The 20,097-nt window shown below is 31.8% G+C and overlaps 1 protein-coding gene across 2 annotated transcripts in view; it reads left to right on the top strand.

Annotated features, from left to right (window-relative positions):
* Positions 1-19,576, top strand: part of LOC148227508 (uncharacterized) — a 64,210-nt gene extending 44,634 nt beyond the window's left edge. Inside the window, exons 4-16 of one of the 2 annotated variants that reach the window (XM_088203080.1) lie at positions 708-1,832; positions 2,560-2,694; positions 2,787-3,482; positions 3,556-3,672; positions 6,037-6,324; positions 10,199-10,468; positions 10,533-11,291; positions 12,801-13,058; positions 13,122-13,352; positions 13,730-14,515; positions 16,050-16,322; positions 16,539-16,658; positions 18,902-19,576. In XM_088203080.1, the coding sequence (XP_088059206.1) occupies positions 708-1,832; positions 2,560-2,694; positions 2,787-3,482; positions 3,556-3,672; positions 6,037-6,324; positions 10,199-10,468; positions 10,533-11,291; positions 12,801-13,058; positions 13,122-13,352; positions 13,730-14,515; positions 16,050-16,322; positions 16,539-16,658; positions 18,902-18,982 (5,139 nt within the window). In that variant the 3' untranslated portion in view covers positions 18,983-19,576. Of the gene's footprint in view, positions 1-707; positions 1,833-2,559; positions 2,695-2,786; positions 3,483-3,555; positions 3,673-6,036; positions 8,677-10,198; positions 10,469-10,532; positions 11,292-12,800; positions 13,059-13,121; positions 13,353-13,729; positions 14,516-16,049; positions 16,323-16,538; positions 16,659-18,901 lie in introns of both variants that reach the window. The other variant, XM_088203079.1, reaches the window with a different exon arrangement.
* Positions 19,577-20,097: the final 521 nt, after the last annotated feature.

Raw genomic sequence — 20,097 nt, 5'->3', positions numbered from 1 at the left:
TATTATTTTAGTATTTACTTTCCTTATTGTACTAATGATAGAAACTCGAATGAATATGAATTCTAAAAAAATAGAAAAACCATTACACTTTACTTTCTATACGATATTTTTAAATAGCATGTGTTAAAAGTTAATATTCAATGTGTCAGATTTTTATTTTATTTTAGTGCTTCCACTTCCATATGATACTTCAAACTGTGTATTTTAATATAATATGTATGTATTATAATAAATTAAATTATCTAAGAAGTAAATATATTAGATGCTATCATATTTTAAACAAATCTAGATTTTTATTAAATGTTATTTTACATTAGAAATAAAGCATAATTTGATTCCGGAAATTAATACGATTTTTTTTATATAATATAATAAAACAATTTCGATTTTACCGTAACGTAATTGGCGTTTATTATGCCATTATAATTCGATACAAAAACAGAAAAATCGAGCGAAAAGAAAGTGCGTTATCGCATTAAATACTTGTATCTAATGTGTTCTAAAAAGTATTTTTTTATTCCACTATATATTTGACATCGGAATTCATTGTCATACTTGAGGTCACAAACAAGTAAATCGAAAGTGAATTTCGATAACAAATTCTATATAAGGAAATCGATTTTGGAAACATTATAAATTAATTTATAACGCAAGCTACTACTATTGCTCTACTGTTGTGTTATAATATTATTTTTATTATTTTTCAGAGTAACGCCAGGAGCGCTCGCGCAAGAAATAGCTCGCCTCTTTTAAGTCAAACGAGTACAGAAGAAAGCGACGAGAGCACCGCATGGGAAGCTTCGAAGAAGGCTAACTTAGAACCTAGGAGTTATTCGAAGCGATTGGATGGCGTTTCAGATAGGAGAAGAATAGCTCCAGTCGATTTAGATGTAGTCGTTGCCAATAACAACCCATCATTGCCAAAGAGTGTCAAAAATATCAGAGGTGGTAGAAGACAGAAGGAAACGATAGTTGTACCAGTGGTTAACAATGGCGCATTTTCTGAATCTCGCCGACCTAGAGTACTTCCAAACAGACAAAGGCCAGATGTTCATTTGGAAGTTGAAAAAACGAGCGATCAACCCAATAGAGGTAACAGGCAAGCTTCTATTCGCCAGAGGCCTGATTATGTGAGTTTGAGGAGAGGGAGACCTAACCCGGTGCAAATAGATGAGTCAAAGATTGAAGTGTACAACTTGGATATGGAAAGTGGTAGAATTGAAAGCACCAGTAAAAATATCAAAAATAGAGAGGGCACTGATAAAACGACAGTCGAACAGTCGAGAAGCAGGAGCAGGTTTAAAATAGAAAACGACGGTGAAGTCACTTCTACAGTTTCCAATTTAAATACAAGAACCAGATCTCGGAACACTGAAGCTCTTTATGAAAGATCTGAATCTGAGCCCAAAGAAAGTACTACGATAAGTTCGAGAGCAACTTTTAAATCCAGACCGGCGACGACTACTTTACCTTCAACTTCCTATACCGTTAGAAGTAAAACGAATTTCAGAAGGGCCACTGTTACGACATTAGCACCTGTGGTTTTCAATGCTAACAGAAGAAGTTCTTCACTAGATGAAGATGAAAAAGTCAAGCAAAATAGTTCTAGAAGAATACCCTCTTTGCCTACAAGTCGTTTATTAAGAAAGAAATTGGATAGCACTACTGAAAAACCTTCAGAAACTACCTCAATTAAATCAATTAAAACGAGGGGAAGTTTTAAAGCACAAACAAAGGCTAGTAAAGGAGATGCAGAGAATGGCGATGATTATGAAAGTGAAAATTATCCAGAGCATTTCAAATCGTTACTGAGAGCAAACGATAAAACTACGGTGAGTAATTTTTGTTATATATAAGTCATTCTTGTTATATTTACATATGTATATACAGTTCTTCAGAAAGAGTACACAAATAGGAACGTCATTTTAGCTTTTTACTGTGGGTGCAAAAGTAGGCCAATCAGGAGTAATTTTTTAATATTTCGATTCCAATATTAGTAAAATTTTGTCATGTTGCTGTTGAGTTCATCAATTGGACTACCTTGTGATAATTGGAATCACCGTTCATCGGCGACATTTGATTTAAAAAATAAAATCCCATAATAAAGATACCAGGCATACCTTTCATACAATGGAGGGGTTAAATCAATAGATCCCAAATGTTCATGACAAAAAACATTTAGTTAAATATACCACCGAGTGTGAGAATTTAAAGCTAACGCTATTCAATCATTAACACCGGCAGATCAGAAGACCTTTTATCATACTGGCCGATGGTATTTATATCGGGGAAAGGGGGGTATTTTAGAGGGGGGGCTGGGAGAAGTAGGATGAATATATATTTATGAAGGTGGGGAAGGATTTTAGATGTCCGCTGCGATATTTTCCTTAGGGACCTAAGTACAACTGAGCATATAAAGGTAATAGATGATTTTTACTGGTAGGATTTTTTTGCAAGGTCACATATAGTCAGAGATACCTTAAATTTTGTATATATATATATATATATATATTTAGACGATAATATAAAATATAAAATTTATGGAATAAATATTTTTAGACACCCGTAAAAGTCTCGTCAACACAAGAAGCTTTAACTTCAAGAGGATCTCAAAGGGTTGTGAAAGTTTATAGTTCACAGACTTCAACAGGAACAGCAAATTTAGTACAACAGCCATTCAATAAGTATGCTAAGGTATAAATTTTTAGATAGACGTTCTCAAATTTATCTATTATATATAGAAAATTTTGATTACATTTATTTATTTATCAATGTATTGTTCTTAGCTTCGCTCTAATAAATACACAACGACCACAACTGAATCGCTAAATGAGGTTACCAAAATTGATAATGAAGTTATCATTGAAGATAAAAATGAATTCACACCTGAACCGACAGCTTCCACGTACGTAGATAGACGTTCGAGGTACACCAGAACAACGGTTGAGCCAGAATCCAAAACTGAAGCTTCCACTTCAAGGCATGCAAAATACGAATACAAAAACAAATTTAACGCTACAAGATACAATTTCAGAAAGAATAAAATTGAAGAAGAATCCACGACAGAGATACCCGTGAAAATAAATAGAGCTTTTACAGGGCGACCTAACTTTTACTCACGTTCAAAGTCGAGCACCACCGATACGACACCTTTGAGTTTTAAGATCGATTTGAATCAATCCACAATGCCCACAACACAGGAAGATAATGAACGAAGTGGGAATGAGAATCCAAAATTGAGGACGAGGAATTACCTTTTGCGTTATAAACCACCGACGGCACCGACCAGAAAAGCTGTGACGATAAAGTCGATTAGATTGAAGAATGTTGGAGGGACATATAATCCGGCTACTATTCAAAAAAAGAGCGATATCATTAAAGAGAATTTCTTGACAAATGAGAGTGAAAAAGATTCAGAAGTTGTATCAGCCAAAGATAGCACTGTTGCAAGAAATAAGGCATCTTTGACTATTATTGGTCCTGTGAGTATAATATATATATTTTATACAACATAAGGTTTAATTATGGATAATCTTTAATACTTTTTATACACAGACTCCTATTGCTCCAGGAAGTAGAAAAGGAAATAGATTTAGTTCTCGATACAGAGGACCATTCCAACGAGCTCCACCGGCATATCAAGCGACAGTTCCTACAATAACTTCTACAATGGTGAGAATACATTTGCTTAAAGATTAATATTCGTAGCTATAATATATAGTTGTAAACGATTGTTTTATTCTATATAGATTACTTACAAATATATTTTTTATGAAGTGTCCTGATTATATGTGTAACGTCTTTGTATTGAAAAGATATTTTTATAAAATATAAAAGAGATCTCAATATACTAATATGATTTAAATATATCTTATATATTATTGTATACTTGAATGTGTATTTTTGTGTCATTTACAGATGTATCTTACTTGTATTAATGTATTTTTTTGTGTTCTGATTAATATATTCTTATTATTGATTTTATTGATATACAGGTTGAAAAAACTTATATTTTAAATGCTGACTATGAAGCGTTAAAGCAACATAAACACAGTTACTATACAAGATAATTTTATTCGAATAAATTTTATTGTTATTAATGGTCCAAAGTGACCATCGTCATTGTTAATAACTATCATTGTTAATGAATATCATCAAAACCGCTCTGTAGATTCAAGCCTAATGTGGTTATTTCCTTGAAGTAGTGCAATTGTGGATACACTGATCTTTAATACATGGATCTTCATTTCTTGGTATATTTTTCTTTATGGTCAATACAGAGTAATCGGTAGGGTTTATTGAAGACTGTTGAGTATCAATTTCATCACAAGATATTTAGTTAATGTTTTAACTCTATTAAGTTTTGGCACCCTTTTTGCTATTTTGGCTTTTGAAATCCTTAGCTGATTAGCGAGTCAACTCTTATATCTGGAGTTTGATGCTATTTTCTGTTGAAGATCTATGTTGTTTTACTTAGCCAGTTGTCAGTTTTTCCTCCTAGTAATAAATTTTATTTGTTTTAATTCTATATATTTTAAACCAGTTCGCAATTTTATTTGTGTTCTCCTGCAGATATCTTGTAGATACGAAATCCTCGTATAATTCAAATACAGCTATATCATCCGCGAATATGGCTATTGTGGTATCCTTTGTAATGTGAATAGCAGTAGTGTATATTAAATACAGAGTTGATCCCATGACGCTACCTTATGGAATTCCAAATTTTTTGGATAGAGTGATATTTTGCTCAAGAGTGACTTTTGAAGTGTCGTTCACTTATTTTTGGCCAAACTGTATAAAAAGCATATACATACATACATATTGAGATCTCGCTACTCAAATATCAACAATACTAATTGTAAATCGTGTAAAACATATATATCTATAAACCCACCCTCATCCCAAGAATAAAAAACAAATCAATTTTGTTACCCTTTAACTTTGCATTAACATTTCTCCTCATAATACATAATAAACTCCTTGCCCATGTATAGTTCATAATAGCTAAGTCGTAGTGGCAAATAAACAAAATGGATTTGTTTTTGGTTCTTTCCGCGCACAGGCCTGGCTGAAGTTCTTCGTCACAGACGTACCGATCGCCGATACGTTAGCAGAGCCAGTTTGGTTCATTGCGGCTGACGGTCGATTAAAGGGAAAATCGCATCCACAAATCATACGTGCTATCACTCACCGTACAATGGCTGATCATTATCATTAAAACCGCTTATTTCATAGTTGTATAAGTGCCATCATATTCATATAATAAAAATCATATGTGGTATATAAATATTAAGAATACATCAATTGTATAATGTTATTGAGCTTTAATTTTTAATTAAATGTGATCTTATTGGAGATAATTAATACCTATGTATATTTTTAATACATAGTAATATGTTACTTAAGATTATATTTAAAATTTATGAAAACTGACACCTAGAGTTAATATTAAGCATATCCATTTTCTATTGGCTCTTATATTATAAAACTAGTCTTTAAAACCATTTAAAAAAACGTTATATTTTTTAAATCAGTTTAATGTTGTCTGTTATTTTAAATGCAATATCATACTAGGAAAAGTTCTTACTTGTTTTATTCTCATTTAATATGTAGCGTACAATGTTTTATATTATTTTTACTCAAAAGTAAGTAAATGTGATATGCATAATATTGATTCTAGATGGCAGACATATAAAAATGAATAAAAGTGATGTAAAATGTAATATATGAAATTAAAGCTTTAATATATAATTATTTTACATGATATACATATAAACATACATATATCATATAATAGTATACTAAAATTGAATTATTATCTATTTGTTTAATTAGTAAATAAAATGGTTATGGTTAGCATTTTTATTTATTATTATTTCATTTATTTCATCTTATACTACAGTAGTTTAAGCACTGTTATAAGTTGTAATGTAGTATATACTCCCATTTCAATATTTCTCTGTTATTCATTACATTCTATATCTATACACTATTTCCTGACTTTTTATAAAGGCACAAGCTCATCTTTCATTTCAGGACATAGGCGAAGAAAACAAAATTTATCCCGGTTTCGAAGTTATATCGTTTAGTCAACCAAGAAGTACTCCTGCATCCGATAGTTTGATAACAGCAGAAACTGTTATGATGTATTCAAGATTACTCAACGTGGAAACCTCGAATCACTCTCCGTCAGTTACGGTGTCAATCTTTGACGCATTAGCTGACATATTAACGTCCACTCCGAAACCAGTCGTTAGTACACCACCAAGTAACGATATCAAAAACTTGGACCAACAAAAATCGACAATCGATAATATTATCGGAGTGAGTACAACAGAAAAATACAGTAGTAGTAAAAGTGAGGTTTCCGATGGCGATGAGAAATCGTCGGACGTCACTTTAAATGTACAAACCGAGAGTTCGACTCAAGTAACAACTACTACTAAACTTGTACAGTATATCACGGAAAATAATGTGGGTAATACAACACTATCATTACAAAGCACTGATTTTTCACATACAACCTCTGACACAATCGCACTTAGTACCGATTTAACCACAGAATCATCCTCCATCAAATATCACACAGAACCGACTACTAAAACACCTAACACATCTCCCATATCCTCTACAAAACTATCTGAACGAAAGCCTTTTGCCACAATTGTGTTGTATTCAACGACGACTCCGTACGATTCAGAAGTTACTGAAAGTACTTCTTCTCCACCATCGACGGAAGTTACTGATGTGATTGATGATTCAGTTGTAACATCTGATCAGAATGAAAGCTCATCTACTTTAGAATCAACGACTAATTCGTTCACAGTTAGTAATATTGAATTAACATCCCCAACATCTACCATATTCGATTCACTACTCGAAACGACAACACAGCACCAAAACAAATCACTAACATCCGCTAACGCTGTCGCTTTATCCCGATTGAACGCTTTTCTCAGTCCTTTCTTGAACAATTCAGGCTTTTCACGTAAAGCTAAATTGCTAAGAGACATTGAGCAAATTATATTAAACAATAATATTAATACACTTGAAAAGATAACACTATCTGGGTCAGTTGCCGTCGATCAGAATATAATGGAAAATTTGAAGGAACCTGAGATTGATGATTTAGATAGTAATATTGATGAAAAAGAACAATTAGATTCTCCGATAGAAATAACTACTATTATGGAAACGGACACTTCAAGTTTGTCAAGCCTAGTATCTGAAACTACTACTATAGATAATAATCCTCTAAATTTATCTTCAATTGAAAGTTCTATAGAGACAACTACCAATCCCATTATGAAGATGGAAACTTCAAGTTTGTCAAATGTAGTATCTGAAACTTCTACTATAGATAACAATCCTCTAAATTTATCTTCAGTTGAAACTTCTATAGAAGGAACTACTAATTCTATTATGAAAATGGAAACTTCAAGTTTGTCAAACTTGATATCTGAAACTTCTACTGTAAATAATCTTCCAAATTCATCTTCAATTGAAATTTCTGCAGAAGCAACTACTGATCCTATTATGAAATTTCAAACTTCAAGTTTGTCAAATGTAGTATCTGAGACTACTACTACAGAAAACAATCTTCTAAACTCATCTTCAATTGAAACTTCTATAGAAGCAACTACTGATCCTATTATGAAATTGCAAACTTCAAGTTTGCCAAATGTAATATCTGAGACTACTACTATAGAAAACAATATACCAAACTCATATTCAATTGAAACTTCTATAGAAGCAACTACTAATCCTATTTTGAAAACGGAAACTTCAAGTGTGTCAAATGTAGTATCTGAAACTATCACTATAGATCTTGCAATTGAAACTTCTATGAAAGCAAAAAGTAATCTCAATATGGAAATGGATACTTCAAGTTTGTCAAATATGTTTATAACTACTACTGCAAAGAGTAATATAGAATTAGCAACTGATCTTATTCGTTCCAAATTTAATTATGAAGATGATGTGAATGAATTAAATGATGATTTTAAAGAGTTGCTCAATTCATCCACATTAGTGGCAGAAACGACAAGTCCTTTTGACGATGTACAAGAAACTACAATAGACGAAATGTTGACTTCCACTTTCCAAGCTCCCGAAGTAACGACATCTAACATACTATCGACCTTATCATTACCGCAAACCATAGAGCCGACAACACCCACCATACTTTTAAATATCACACCAACAACACCCACATACCAATGGACTCCTCCTTTTCCAACTGCTTGGAGAGATAGAATCGTCAATGAGATTTCGCAAGCGAAATCCGAATTGCAAGCTAAGCGTCCTCCTAAAAAGGATTATTATATATACGGAGTTCTACCTAACAATACTGTGGTACGTAAAAACCCCAATGATAACCAACTGGAGGTGCTAACAGAGGCCAGCCCTTACATAATATTTGGAGTGTTATCCAATAACACAATAATAAGAAAGTTTCCTAACGGAACTAATGTGCCGTCGGTGATGCAGCGCATCGACGTCTTGCCAATTGACCCACGAAGCCTGAAAAATCCAAACAGCCCCGTGTATAAATATCCTGATAGCATTAAACCATTAAATAACCAGGTGGATATTGTATCTACTAATGAAATAACTCAGAACCAAGAAACAGATATAAATGTCCAACCGATGGCTGATCCTGTAAATAAATTAAACGTAATGTCTTAGTAACTTTCTAAGCATGACTAGTATATATTGGCTGCTGCTTGCTTAAATGTATATATGTAAATATTACCTCAAACATCATTCCACTTCTATCTTGCTCTATCTAAGTTCTACACAATTAGTATAATTATAATATATATCTTTGATACCGGTAAAGCATACTTCATAAGATTCTTAATAATAATATTGAATAAAACTTTTGACTTTAAATCTGTTAGCTGTATTTCGTTTTTCAAAATTTCTCTGTAAAATTCACAATTTAAAACATTTTTGCTTCCATAAAATAGTCTAAAACTTTATTTTCTCAGTGTCCTAGAGTGCAACTGAGCTAATTTTTACCAAATGCCATTAAGTTTAATGCATATAATTATATAATTTATATATTAATGTTTACATTCTATATTTATTTACTCTCCGTACAATTCTACATACTATGCCCAATTTTTATCAAATTTTGCATAAGTGCTCTTTAGAACTGCTCAAAACATAGAAATGTTTATGTTTTGATTTGGGTTCTAAAGTGTACCTTTGCAACAAAAACAATTGTCATGGGATGTTTAAAATAAAAAAATAATTGGTTATTATTATTGAACAATATTATTTTTATAATTAATAAAAAAATGTTACTTTTTTATATTTTAAAAATATATAGCGTATATCTCAGTCTAATCTAATTAATATGTATTATGCATCATAATAATGCAATTACAATTAAAAATTTTTTCAAGTATTTTATCATAGCTAAAATTTTGCAATTGGAAAATAAATAAATCAATGCAAGGAGAAGCTATATGAAAACGATTAATGACAGATTTGGAATCAAAGTGATCTTGTTTTCTTATTTTTATGCCAAAAATCTTGTTGTACAGCAATGTGTAGATTACTATTCAAAAGTACTGGGTTCTCAACATCGGAATCGATAGAACCTCTTTTAAAAAATATGTTATCAATGTCAGGCTGCCGGAGACATCTATCGACTGAAGTTATATAATATATGTATTTTAAAATTATATGTATTTAAAGCAATATAGAACTGGAGTGACCAAATATTTTGAAATTAATTTAAGAGGAATGGTTAATATAATATAATAAAGTTAACACAAAACACAAACTAATACAAATATAATAATAAAATAACATTTTTGATAATAATGGGTTATCATTGCAACATTATTGTTTAAAAACTTGGGTACCACCACAGAAAGTATGACATCTGTTGGTAATATAATATGTATAAAAATTATATTAGGCCGCAGCTTAAGAAGAATGCAAGATTTTTTCATTGATATTTGTTCTTCTATTATACTTTTATAAATTCTATATTGTAAAAACCAAAATAATATTAACATTTGTTATTAAAATATAATTGTTAACTATAAACTATCTTCTTTTAGGATTAAAATTAATGTTGATTTAGTTGTATTAATATTACTAATATAACTAATACTCTAATGAGTCGTATAAATCATTTATAGATCTTGAATATTAATTATATTTGTTGAAATGTTTTCAGGATACAATTGAAAAGAATGCAAATAAGGTTAGTACCGAAATTAGCATTAAAGACATTGAACAGAATGCCATAGTTGAAAGTGAAGCAAATAAACCTTCATTGTCTACCGAGTCGAACGTTTTCAACTTAAAAACAACTTCCAAGCTACCAGATATTCAAAATTTATTGCAAACTAGCATTGCAGCTGCAATTAGAGAGGAAACATTGAGATCAAGTTCAACAACTACATCAACGACACCTCAATATCTCACGTTAGATATTGATCCAGAGGTATTGTTTTATTTAATTAATAAATATATATATTTTATTAAATACATTTGAGAATGTTTTTCAGACTAAAATGATTCGTACTGAAAAACCAGCAGATGGTAATAACAGTGCAGTGTTTCGTTTCAAGCCTATTTCTAATGAAATCGTATCAACTGAGGTTACTAAGATTAAAGATTCGGTCATCCAAAGGATAACAACGGCTAAAACTGAAAGACCTACAACCACGACGACTAAGAAATATGATGATTCAACCCTAACTGTGATGTTGAGAGGTGGTTTTATCGATTCGACAACATATTCGTCAACTAGACCCGAACACAATACGGAAGTGATAAAAATAGTGACTCCGACTCCTTATAAAAAAGAAACACAAGTTGTGAATATAACTCAAAGAAAACCCATATCGACGACTATGACTACAACCACTACAACTACATCCACTACAACTACAACCGAAAGACCAACTACTCGTAAGATTGAAACTACTACAATTCATATACCAGTTACTACCGAAGAGATAACAATTAGGCCGTCTTCTTCTGTACGGAGTACTAGTGTCAGAATGACCAGTCCAAGAATAACGTCACCTAGAACTACCACTACAACTGAAAGTGAAGTTTTGGATGTAAAAGAAACGATTCCAACGACAATTAGACAGAGAACAACTACCACAACTTCGACTCAGAGAAGCACCCCGACTACAACGCGTCGAAGAACGACTACCACAACAGAAGCATATGCAACTCAAGTGGTAACAACTAGCAAACCTGTATCTCCGTCTACATTTTCAGTTGATGATGATATTGCATTCTTGAATAGCTTGGTAAGTGTATATTTAGCTTTATAAATGTCATGTGGTGGAAGTTGAAAGATTCCAGGAAAATAATTTTATGTAAAGCAAAATATATAATACAGTGTTCATGACTGAGTCAACCGATGACTGTGATCTTTCATTGAATTTGTGACAATTCACTTAGCCTTGCAAAACGGTAGGATCGTCAAGAACGCATTTGTCGCTCATTATTCACAATAGAATTGTGGTAGTTGTTTTTTAAGTTGGCCACACAGACATAAAGTAACTAAATTTCCTCCGCAAAATTTTTGTCCTTCTTGAACAAAAATGTCCAATTCGACCTGTTTTTAGCTCTCACAGCATCCCTAAGTGAACAAAAATTTCCGAAATAACATTTTTGTTATTATTAGCTCCTTTGTCCTCCTCGAACAAAAATTTTCGAGTTGGCCTTTTTATTAGTGTCCTCCTTTGATATTTTCAAAATCTGGTCACCTTAAATAATGTAACGTAAGCTTAAATAAACAACCCGTTGCATCCCATTGTCAGCACCTCTATTGCATTGCATTTTTGAGCTACTTTTGGATTTCGGTCATATCTTGGGAATGCTGTCCATCTAGACCAGGGCTCGGCAACCTATGACACGCGGGTCACCAAGTGACCCGTTTCATGATTTGAAGTGACCCATTTCAGTTCTGCAAATATCATTTTTTTAACGTGTTACGATGTCAAGACTAGACCACATATATGGTTGTTAGGACCAAAAATATTCACTGACCCGAATAGTCTTTTTAATAGTCACATTTTAATTATTTTGCCCCGCAGCCAAAAAAGGTTGCCAAGACCTGATCTAGACCATTTTGTATCGACTGAGACCAAAAGGACTGGATTTAAATAATTAAATATAATCTTGTTGATATTGATTATGATCTTAGTAGAGGTAATACTATGTATGGAGATGTCACTGAGACAATCGCATCAGGTACTTCTCTTTAATATGGTAGTAGTAAGATAAGCATAACCGGGGGAAATAGCGAAATCTTTTCCAAGTGACCGTGACTTTTAAGTGACAACCTTTAACAAAAAGTCTTTCAAAGTGAGATGTACTAGAGTGCAAATTAAATGCTTTGTTTCGTTACGTTAATGATACACCCTCTTTTTGAGCTTCTAGATTATGTCCTTTTAATGCAAAGATAATTTGTTGTGTTACTTCTGGCTACTTTTTAAGTTTTTCTCACGTTTGTTCTGAGATTTTATCCGGCAGCGCTTGCAATTCACTGGCTTTGGGTTTTCAGAGCATGGCCGATCACTAACATTAACTTAGCGGTGATTTATATTGTCAACTCATAATGAACGCAGTATAGGTTATTCAGTTTATTATTGATTGTTTAATGTCATATAATGTTTTGAATACATAAACGTAAGCACTTCAAAGCTACAGAATACATTTTTTTTAAATTTTCAACTGATTCCAGTCAGAAAAAATACTATAATTTGTTTTTATTATTATTTATTAATAAAAAATATTTCTCTTTATTCCAGCGTAAACTTGTTACTCCAGCTCCAAATAACAAGGAGCAAGCATTAGCCAATAGAATCGTTGCTTTAGCAGAAAAAAATAAAAAAGATGGATCATCTAGAGGTGGTAAAAACATTAAATCCTCATCAGAAATAAACGACATACTATCAGCTCTTACAAAGCCGAAAGCATCAGATTCAAGCAACAACGATGCTACTTCAATAAAACCAGAAATCAGTACATTCTCCGTGGAAGAGGACATCAAATTCTTGAATAATTTGGTATTTATTGTTATATTATGTAATAAAAAAGTATATTTTGTATTATTTATGACATTCTTTCAGCAAAAACTTGCAGCTCCTAATCCGAATGATAAGGAACAAGATTTAGCTAATAGAATCATAGCATTGGCCGTTGAAAGAAATTTGGTCGGACTCAAGGGAAGTACTACTGAAACACCAACTACTAAACATAGAGTTACAAAGCCAACTATTCCAAACATTAATCAAAATATAATTAAACCGGAATCGAATACTCATTCGGTCGAAGATGATATACAATTTTTGACTAGTCTTGTATGTATACATATAAATGTAGTGTCTAGAATCAATAACAGATATGTTAATTTTTATGGTTTCTTTACTATGAACATAGAAATGTATAGAAAATTAGCTATATAATAAGAGTTGAAATCAGATAACTGAACGATAAATATATTTTACTTCAAATAATTGTTTCTATGAAGCTCTTTTGAGTGTTTTCCATTTTGATTTAAAAAAAATAATATAAGCATAATAAAGCTAGTTACATTCTTAGACTCATGCAAAGTCACTTTCGCGTTCTACTTAAAAGTAAGTTAATTTGACATAACTGATACTGATTTTAGATGAGACAATTATACTTTTATATATTTTTATCATTATATTCAATGTTATTTTGATTCATATTTTAGCGTAAGTTGATCAATACTGATAGCCAAACAAAGGAGCAGTCCTTAACAAACCAAATCATAGCTCAGGCAGTCGATAAAAACTTAGCAGAATTAAAAAGCAACCAAACCACTACGACTACTCAAAAGACGAGAACGTCAACGAGAGGCGGAAAGAACATAAACACAAAAACTAATAATTTAAATAGTCTATTCTCTGATTCACAAATCAAAGAACAATCGAGTCCACCGAACGTTCAAGATCAAATTTTAACAATCCAAAATAATGCAAAACTTCTTCAAACCCTCATCGACGCAGATTTGAAACCGAGCACAAGTTCTAAACCTGCAACGACAACTTTAAAAGACTCTGACTTAAAACTGCTTCAAAATATACTCGCAAATCCATCTCCGTTGAACGATATTGATTCAAATAGTAAAACGGTTAAGACGAACAGTGTTAGGACTACGACGGAACGAAAAATTTCCACAACGACCGAGTCAACTCAGTCTATAGAAGAAGATATAAAAAGTTTCCAACAGGACGCTAAATTATTACAAACGTTGTTGAAATTGCAAGGTAAAGGCCAGACAACGCCAAAGACAAAGATTAATTTAACGGGGTTGACGGGAGATAGAGCTCTCGCCGCTTTGCTCGCCGAGCCAGATAAACCTGTAACGGTTTCACCTACGAAAGTCAGTACGGAATATGGCCAAAGCAATGATGCTATATTAGCGGCACTGTTGAAGGAAAAAGGAATTGGCCCGACTACTTCACATAACAGTCTTGAAGAGCAGCTGAAATTAGCGGTAAGGATTGATTTACTATAAGTAGAATTTATCACCTAAAGTATAAAGTTTAGGTCTTGATCTATACAACAACATACATTACTTGGCCACCATGAGCTGAGATCAATACTCAACTCAATGAAAATCGATAAAGTAGTATTGCTTTACATGGTGATGACCCGTTTTTTAAAGTAATAAAATTGTGCCGTCACTATAGAAACGTTCGGTTATCTAACGTTCATATTAAAACTCTTGATAACAATATTAAGCTTCACAATGCTCGGTTTACCGAGCGTTCCCACTACAACGGCGACGGCACGAGTTTGTTGCTTTTGATATGGATTTTTGACATCTGAGAAGTGATTACTGTTTTTGCGCCCGCTGATTGACCAAAGTTTGGTTTGAATACACTTTGACCAATGTTCTTATATCAGAAGTTCGTTGTAATATTGGTAAGGATAGATATTATATTTTTTTAAAATAGTGTAATATCCAAGTGCAAACTATGAAGCAATATATGAGATGCAACGTCTGTCTATACTTTTTCTTCTGCTTATTTTCCCCTGTGGGTTGAGTTGGCTTAGTATTTTGGACTTTAGGACTAATGAAAGTTCTAAAACTGTAATTAATTTTAGAACTTTCATAGGACATGATGGGTTTGGTTTATTCGTTTAGGTTAGGTTTGGATTTGAACAGTAAATGTACGTTTCGCAACTGTGAAATTAAGTTTCATAGACATTTTGAAGCAGCATATAGAAATATACATCTATTGACGAAAATGTATTTGGACTTCACTAGTGAAAATATAACTTCACTGAAAAATACACAATCACATTTATACATTGCATGAAAATAAATAATGATAAGTATGTAAATGTATATATTACTATGTATGGAAAAGTTGAAATCATATAACTTAATTAGCGCATGCAAAAAAAATTATATTTTCACTGGTGAAAATGTATTGCAATATGATTTCACTGAAATAACATATTTTTAATAATATTTTCGGGATAAATTCGAGACGTTTTTTTAGATTTTCTTTGATGGATAACTTGATAATTTCTGGCTTAGAATCAGGGACGGCATTTTAGCCTTTTACAGGGAGGGGGGGGGGAGGGGCAAAAGTTAGGCAATCAGTAGTAATTTTTTAATATTTCGATTTCATTAAATGACATGTATTTTTCTAAGCAAATTCAAGGGGGGGGGGAATGCCCTCCCCCCCCCCCCAAATGCCGTCCTTGATTTATGGAGAAAATCTGGTCTATGGTGATCTAGCCACATTGGTAGCCACACCCCACTTATATATTGGATATGAGTTTTTATGTCATATTCAATAGTAATACCTTGTAATTTGAGTATGTTAGACATACACATTTATAATCATTCAGTTATATACTGTTCTGTATCATTGAGAAGACTTTCAATATGTATCCCTGTTAGCAAATTTACATTTTGGTCATGCTGGACCTCTAGTATTATTACTGATTCTCAATCACTATAATTTGATCTTCATCAATAATATTATAATAATGCTATTTATATGTCAATATAGGCTTTATTAGAACAAGTAATCGTGACTCCAAAGCAAAGGCCTCGCACAACAACCAGACGTCCTCCTCCACCTCCGGCAAGACCTCAGCGACCAATATTGGACGGCCTGGCTTGGCTTTGGCAGCAATGGCAACAAACAGGCGCCGGTCCAGAAGGAAATCGTCCATCACAAAGCAGCACATCCCAAGGAGGAGGCTTCTTATTTGGATCGGGTCCTTTTATAGGTAACGCCGACGAAGTCCGAGACACCAGACAATCAAGTCCCGGAAATAGGGTAAGAAAGATTATTAACACCACCACACAAAACTGAGCTTACATACCCATACTAATGCAATTGTTGCTATATATTGCACGTTTGTCATAATAATGCGTAGTTGTTATCATTTGCTATTGAGAAAAAATATAATTTATGATGTATACACACACAAAATGCACATATACCACACAAACGAGCAGATTGAAAACATTATCTTTTGATAATGATAATCAGGTTCCTCTGCCTCCGCCTCAGATAGTAGATACTCAGGAGGGACCTGGTAGGGGACAGCTGGTTACCGCCGCTATCAACGTTACAAGAGCTTTTTCACAGTTCTTGGGAGCCGCTATACAGGTATTATTTTGGATATTGTTTACAATATAAAAGAAGTCTACCTATCCAATGATTTAATTTTAACAAAACGTGTGTATACTAGAATTTTATAATATTCAATACTTAAAAAAATATATATGCTATTAATAATAATTTTCACATTGCACTAACTTAAAACAATAATACTACTAATCAATTTACTAAATCAATGGATTGAGGTTAGATGATAAATAATTTAAATGAATATGTTTTTTTTAATTCACTTTACTTATTTTAAACAATATGTTTAATCAATTATACATTTAATTAATAAAACTATGTAACATTCCTCTTGGGTAGAGTTACCAATCCTACTGCTTCTGAAGAATTTATCTCAGAATTAATTTTATCCTTTGTTCTATTTGGCGTTTTCTTGTCTATATGTAATTTACTCTGTAAAATACTATAAATAATCTAAATCGAATTTTGCATAGTCACACTTAAAGACCCTGCTCAGAACATAGGCATTCTCCACATCCAGTTGATCATAAAATATATATGTATGTGTATAACATATATTGAATGCCATCCGTTTAATAATTGGATCAGTTACACTTTAAAACTTGAAGAAATCTCCTTCTTACACGTCTGGTCTGCCCATAAAAAATTAACATACATACATATATTTTTAATTCAAACAAAGAAATTTGTTTATATTCCATTAATATTTACTGTTGTGACTATTAAAAGTTTTATTTTAAAAGGAGCAGTCACAAAGCTCGAAAAATTAAGAGTAGTATTTCATTTGTGTACTCTTAAAAACTGCCTTCTGATCCATGTATATAAATATAACTATAATGACTCTTGAGTCACAAAGTTAATAAATATTAATCCCGGACAAGGTCTAATAGCCAGTGATGTAGTGGAGCCGGAATGTCGTTCTGGTATATTTTTCTACGACTAGAACGCATTCCGGTAGGATTTGTTAGATGATCTGTTAAAGTTTCTTTGAGTTTAATTGAATTGTCTCACTATACAACCCAACTACAACACAATAAATAAAATAACCATGGTAATCGTTTCTGAGTTCAGATAAACTGAAATCTCATTTGTCAATCTAAAGGGGAATAGCGTTCCGATACTTATTTTTTTAACCCCTTCATCACTGCCAATAGAATATTATGAGTTTTATATATAATAAGAATCAGATTTATAGTAAAAATCCTTTTTGATTCATAGAAATAGTGAGCACACTTCTCTGGGAAGAGCTTTCACTGCTTAAAATATTCTTTAAAACTATTTTTAGGATTCCGTCACATACTTCTTTGTATTTCTTTTGATTTCTTTTAACTTTAAACTTTATTCTAAAAAAGAGAGAGAAAAGGCATATAGATTCAAAGGAGTAGGTGGACTGCCAAATATGTACTATACCGTGTTTTTCTAAAATTCTGAGAAAGGTGTGATGCGTAGGCTGAAACTTTTTTACATGACGCATGCCATAAATTATTGCACTAAACCAAATTAAATCTTGCTTTCACATTCAATCTCTTTAATTTTAAGTATATTATATTCTATCAATAAAACTTTCTTAATTGTTCAGACGTTTTTGCTTAAGTGCCTGCCAGAATATCATTGCTCAATTTCTGATATGACGATAACACATAATATTCATAGTTAAAATTTTTTTAAATATTTTGAATGTGTATTACTGTTTCTTTTGATCAAATTTACTCCTTAATAAATTCATGTTTAAGAAAAACTACATGCCATGAAGCTAGTTGGCAGAATAATAATTTAGTTGGATATTTTTTGAGTAAAATTTATAGAAGCACAAATTAGCCGCTGTAGAAGATATATTTACAGTTGAATGCTACATGGCATAAAAGAAACGATTATAATTACATGTCGATTGGTACGTTACTCGAACCAAGTATCTGTATCTGCCATGCGGTGTTGCCAGAGTACCGCGTGGCTTTAGTGTAGCCAACTTAAATCGGTCCCCACAGTGTAATAAAAAATATTGCATGGGTACTCTTTGTTATATTACTTTTAAATTTTATCCTATTGCCTCCACCATATTTGGTAACCCTACTCTTTTGCAATTCTTTTTCACATACTTAAATATTTAATTTTAATACTTTCTATATGGATTCTTAACTGAATATAACATTGTGATTTTGTAAATAAATTGTAAATAGGAGAATATGAGCACATATTATATTATATCTAGAGTAATACTTAGTTATTAACATGTAGGTTAAACTGATTTTATAATTTATGTTTAGGGAGCAGCCCAAACCTTCCAGAATGTGTTCAGAACTGGAACGAGAGCGGCAGGAAACTACTACGGTGCAGGTTCTGGATAAACTCGTCACAGTTCACAGTGTATAATCAAGAATCGTTGAATAGACTGAGTAATATAAAAAGGTTGTGAAGAAGGACTGAGGTTTTTTGTTGATTGCTGAAACATTGAATTGGTGAAAAGTTGTAATTCAACGCATTGCTAGTCTTATAACGAATGCAAAACTATTGAGCATTCGACTTAATTTATTAATAAATAAGTGAGGGAAGAAAGTAGAATATGTACTTATTTAAAAACTTAGGAGAATGAAAGGTTAACTTGTAATTATTACAACATTAAATACACATGTTGTTTTGTAAATATTTTCTATTACAATTGTATTGAGTACCTTGTATTAATTTTGTATAGTAGTATTTCTCCTGTGAATACTTAAACTGTTTAATTTATTTATGTCGATATTGTATTGAATAGATTTTAGGCATTATAATACTTCAATTATAGTAATGTAACTATAGCAAAGATACAATGATGTTAAATACATGTATTAATAAAATTCCTTAATCATATCTAGATAACAAATTTAATCATGTATGCATGTGCCATGAAGCACGTGGACCAATAATTACATCTTATCTAATATATCTGTATTTATACGCTATGAATATTATTTTATATTTCACTCACATAAGCACAAAGAACACATACATAAGCCTGATTTTAGTCGATCAAATTTTGTGGTAATGCTATAATATCAATCTTTTTTTCATCAGTAATAATCTAAAATCCATCTATTAATCTATATATCTATCGAGCTATTTTCCTAGTAATATATCTAACAATAAATTTATTCATCTATCTATCTATTTATACCTACCTATATTTCTATCAATCTATCTTTCTATCTATCTATACCTATCTACCTACCTATTTATATATCTATCTATCTATTTATTTATTAATATTTTTTATCTATTATATATGTGGTTTGAGATATTATCGAAAATTATTGAAAGCTATATTTTAAATAAACCAGAGTGCTAGTTATATATGATATTATCAATCACATTTATTTTACTGATATTATGTATTAAAAATAAATAAATGTAATATTTTCAATTGAAGATAAAAACAGAGGAAGTGAAGCTTCTACTGCTTTTGAAGATATACTACCGCTGTTGT

Source organism: Plectrocnemia conspersa, unplaced genomic scaffold (assembly GCF_051122295.1).
Source record: "Plectrocnemia conspersa isolate PC_06_02 unplaced genomic scaffold, ASM5112229v1 ptg000013l, whole genome shotgun sequence".
NCBI classification, from domain to species: domain Eukaryota; kingdom Metazoa; phylum Arthropoda; class Insecta; order Trichoptera; family Polycentropodidae; genus Plectrocnemia; species Plectrocnemia conspersa.
The sequence above is the reverse complement of the archived record's forward strand: the minus strand, read 5'-3'. Positions and strand labels throughout refer to the sequence as shown.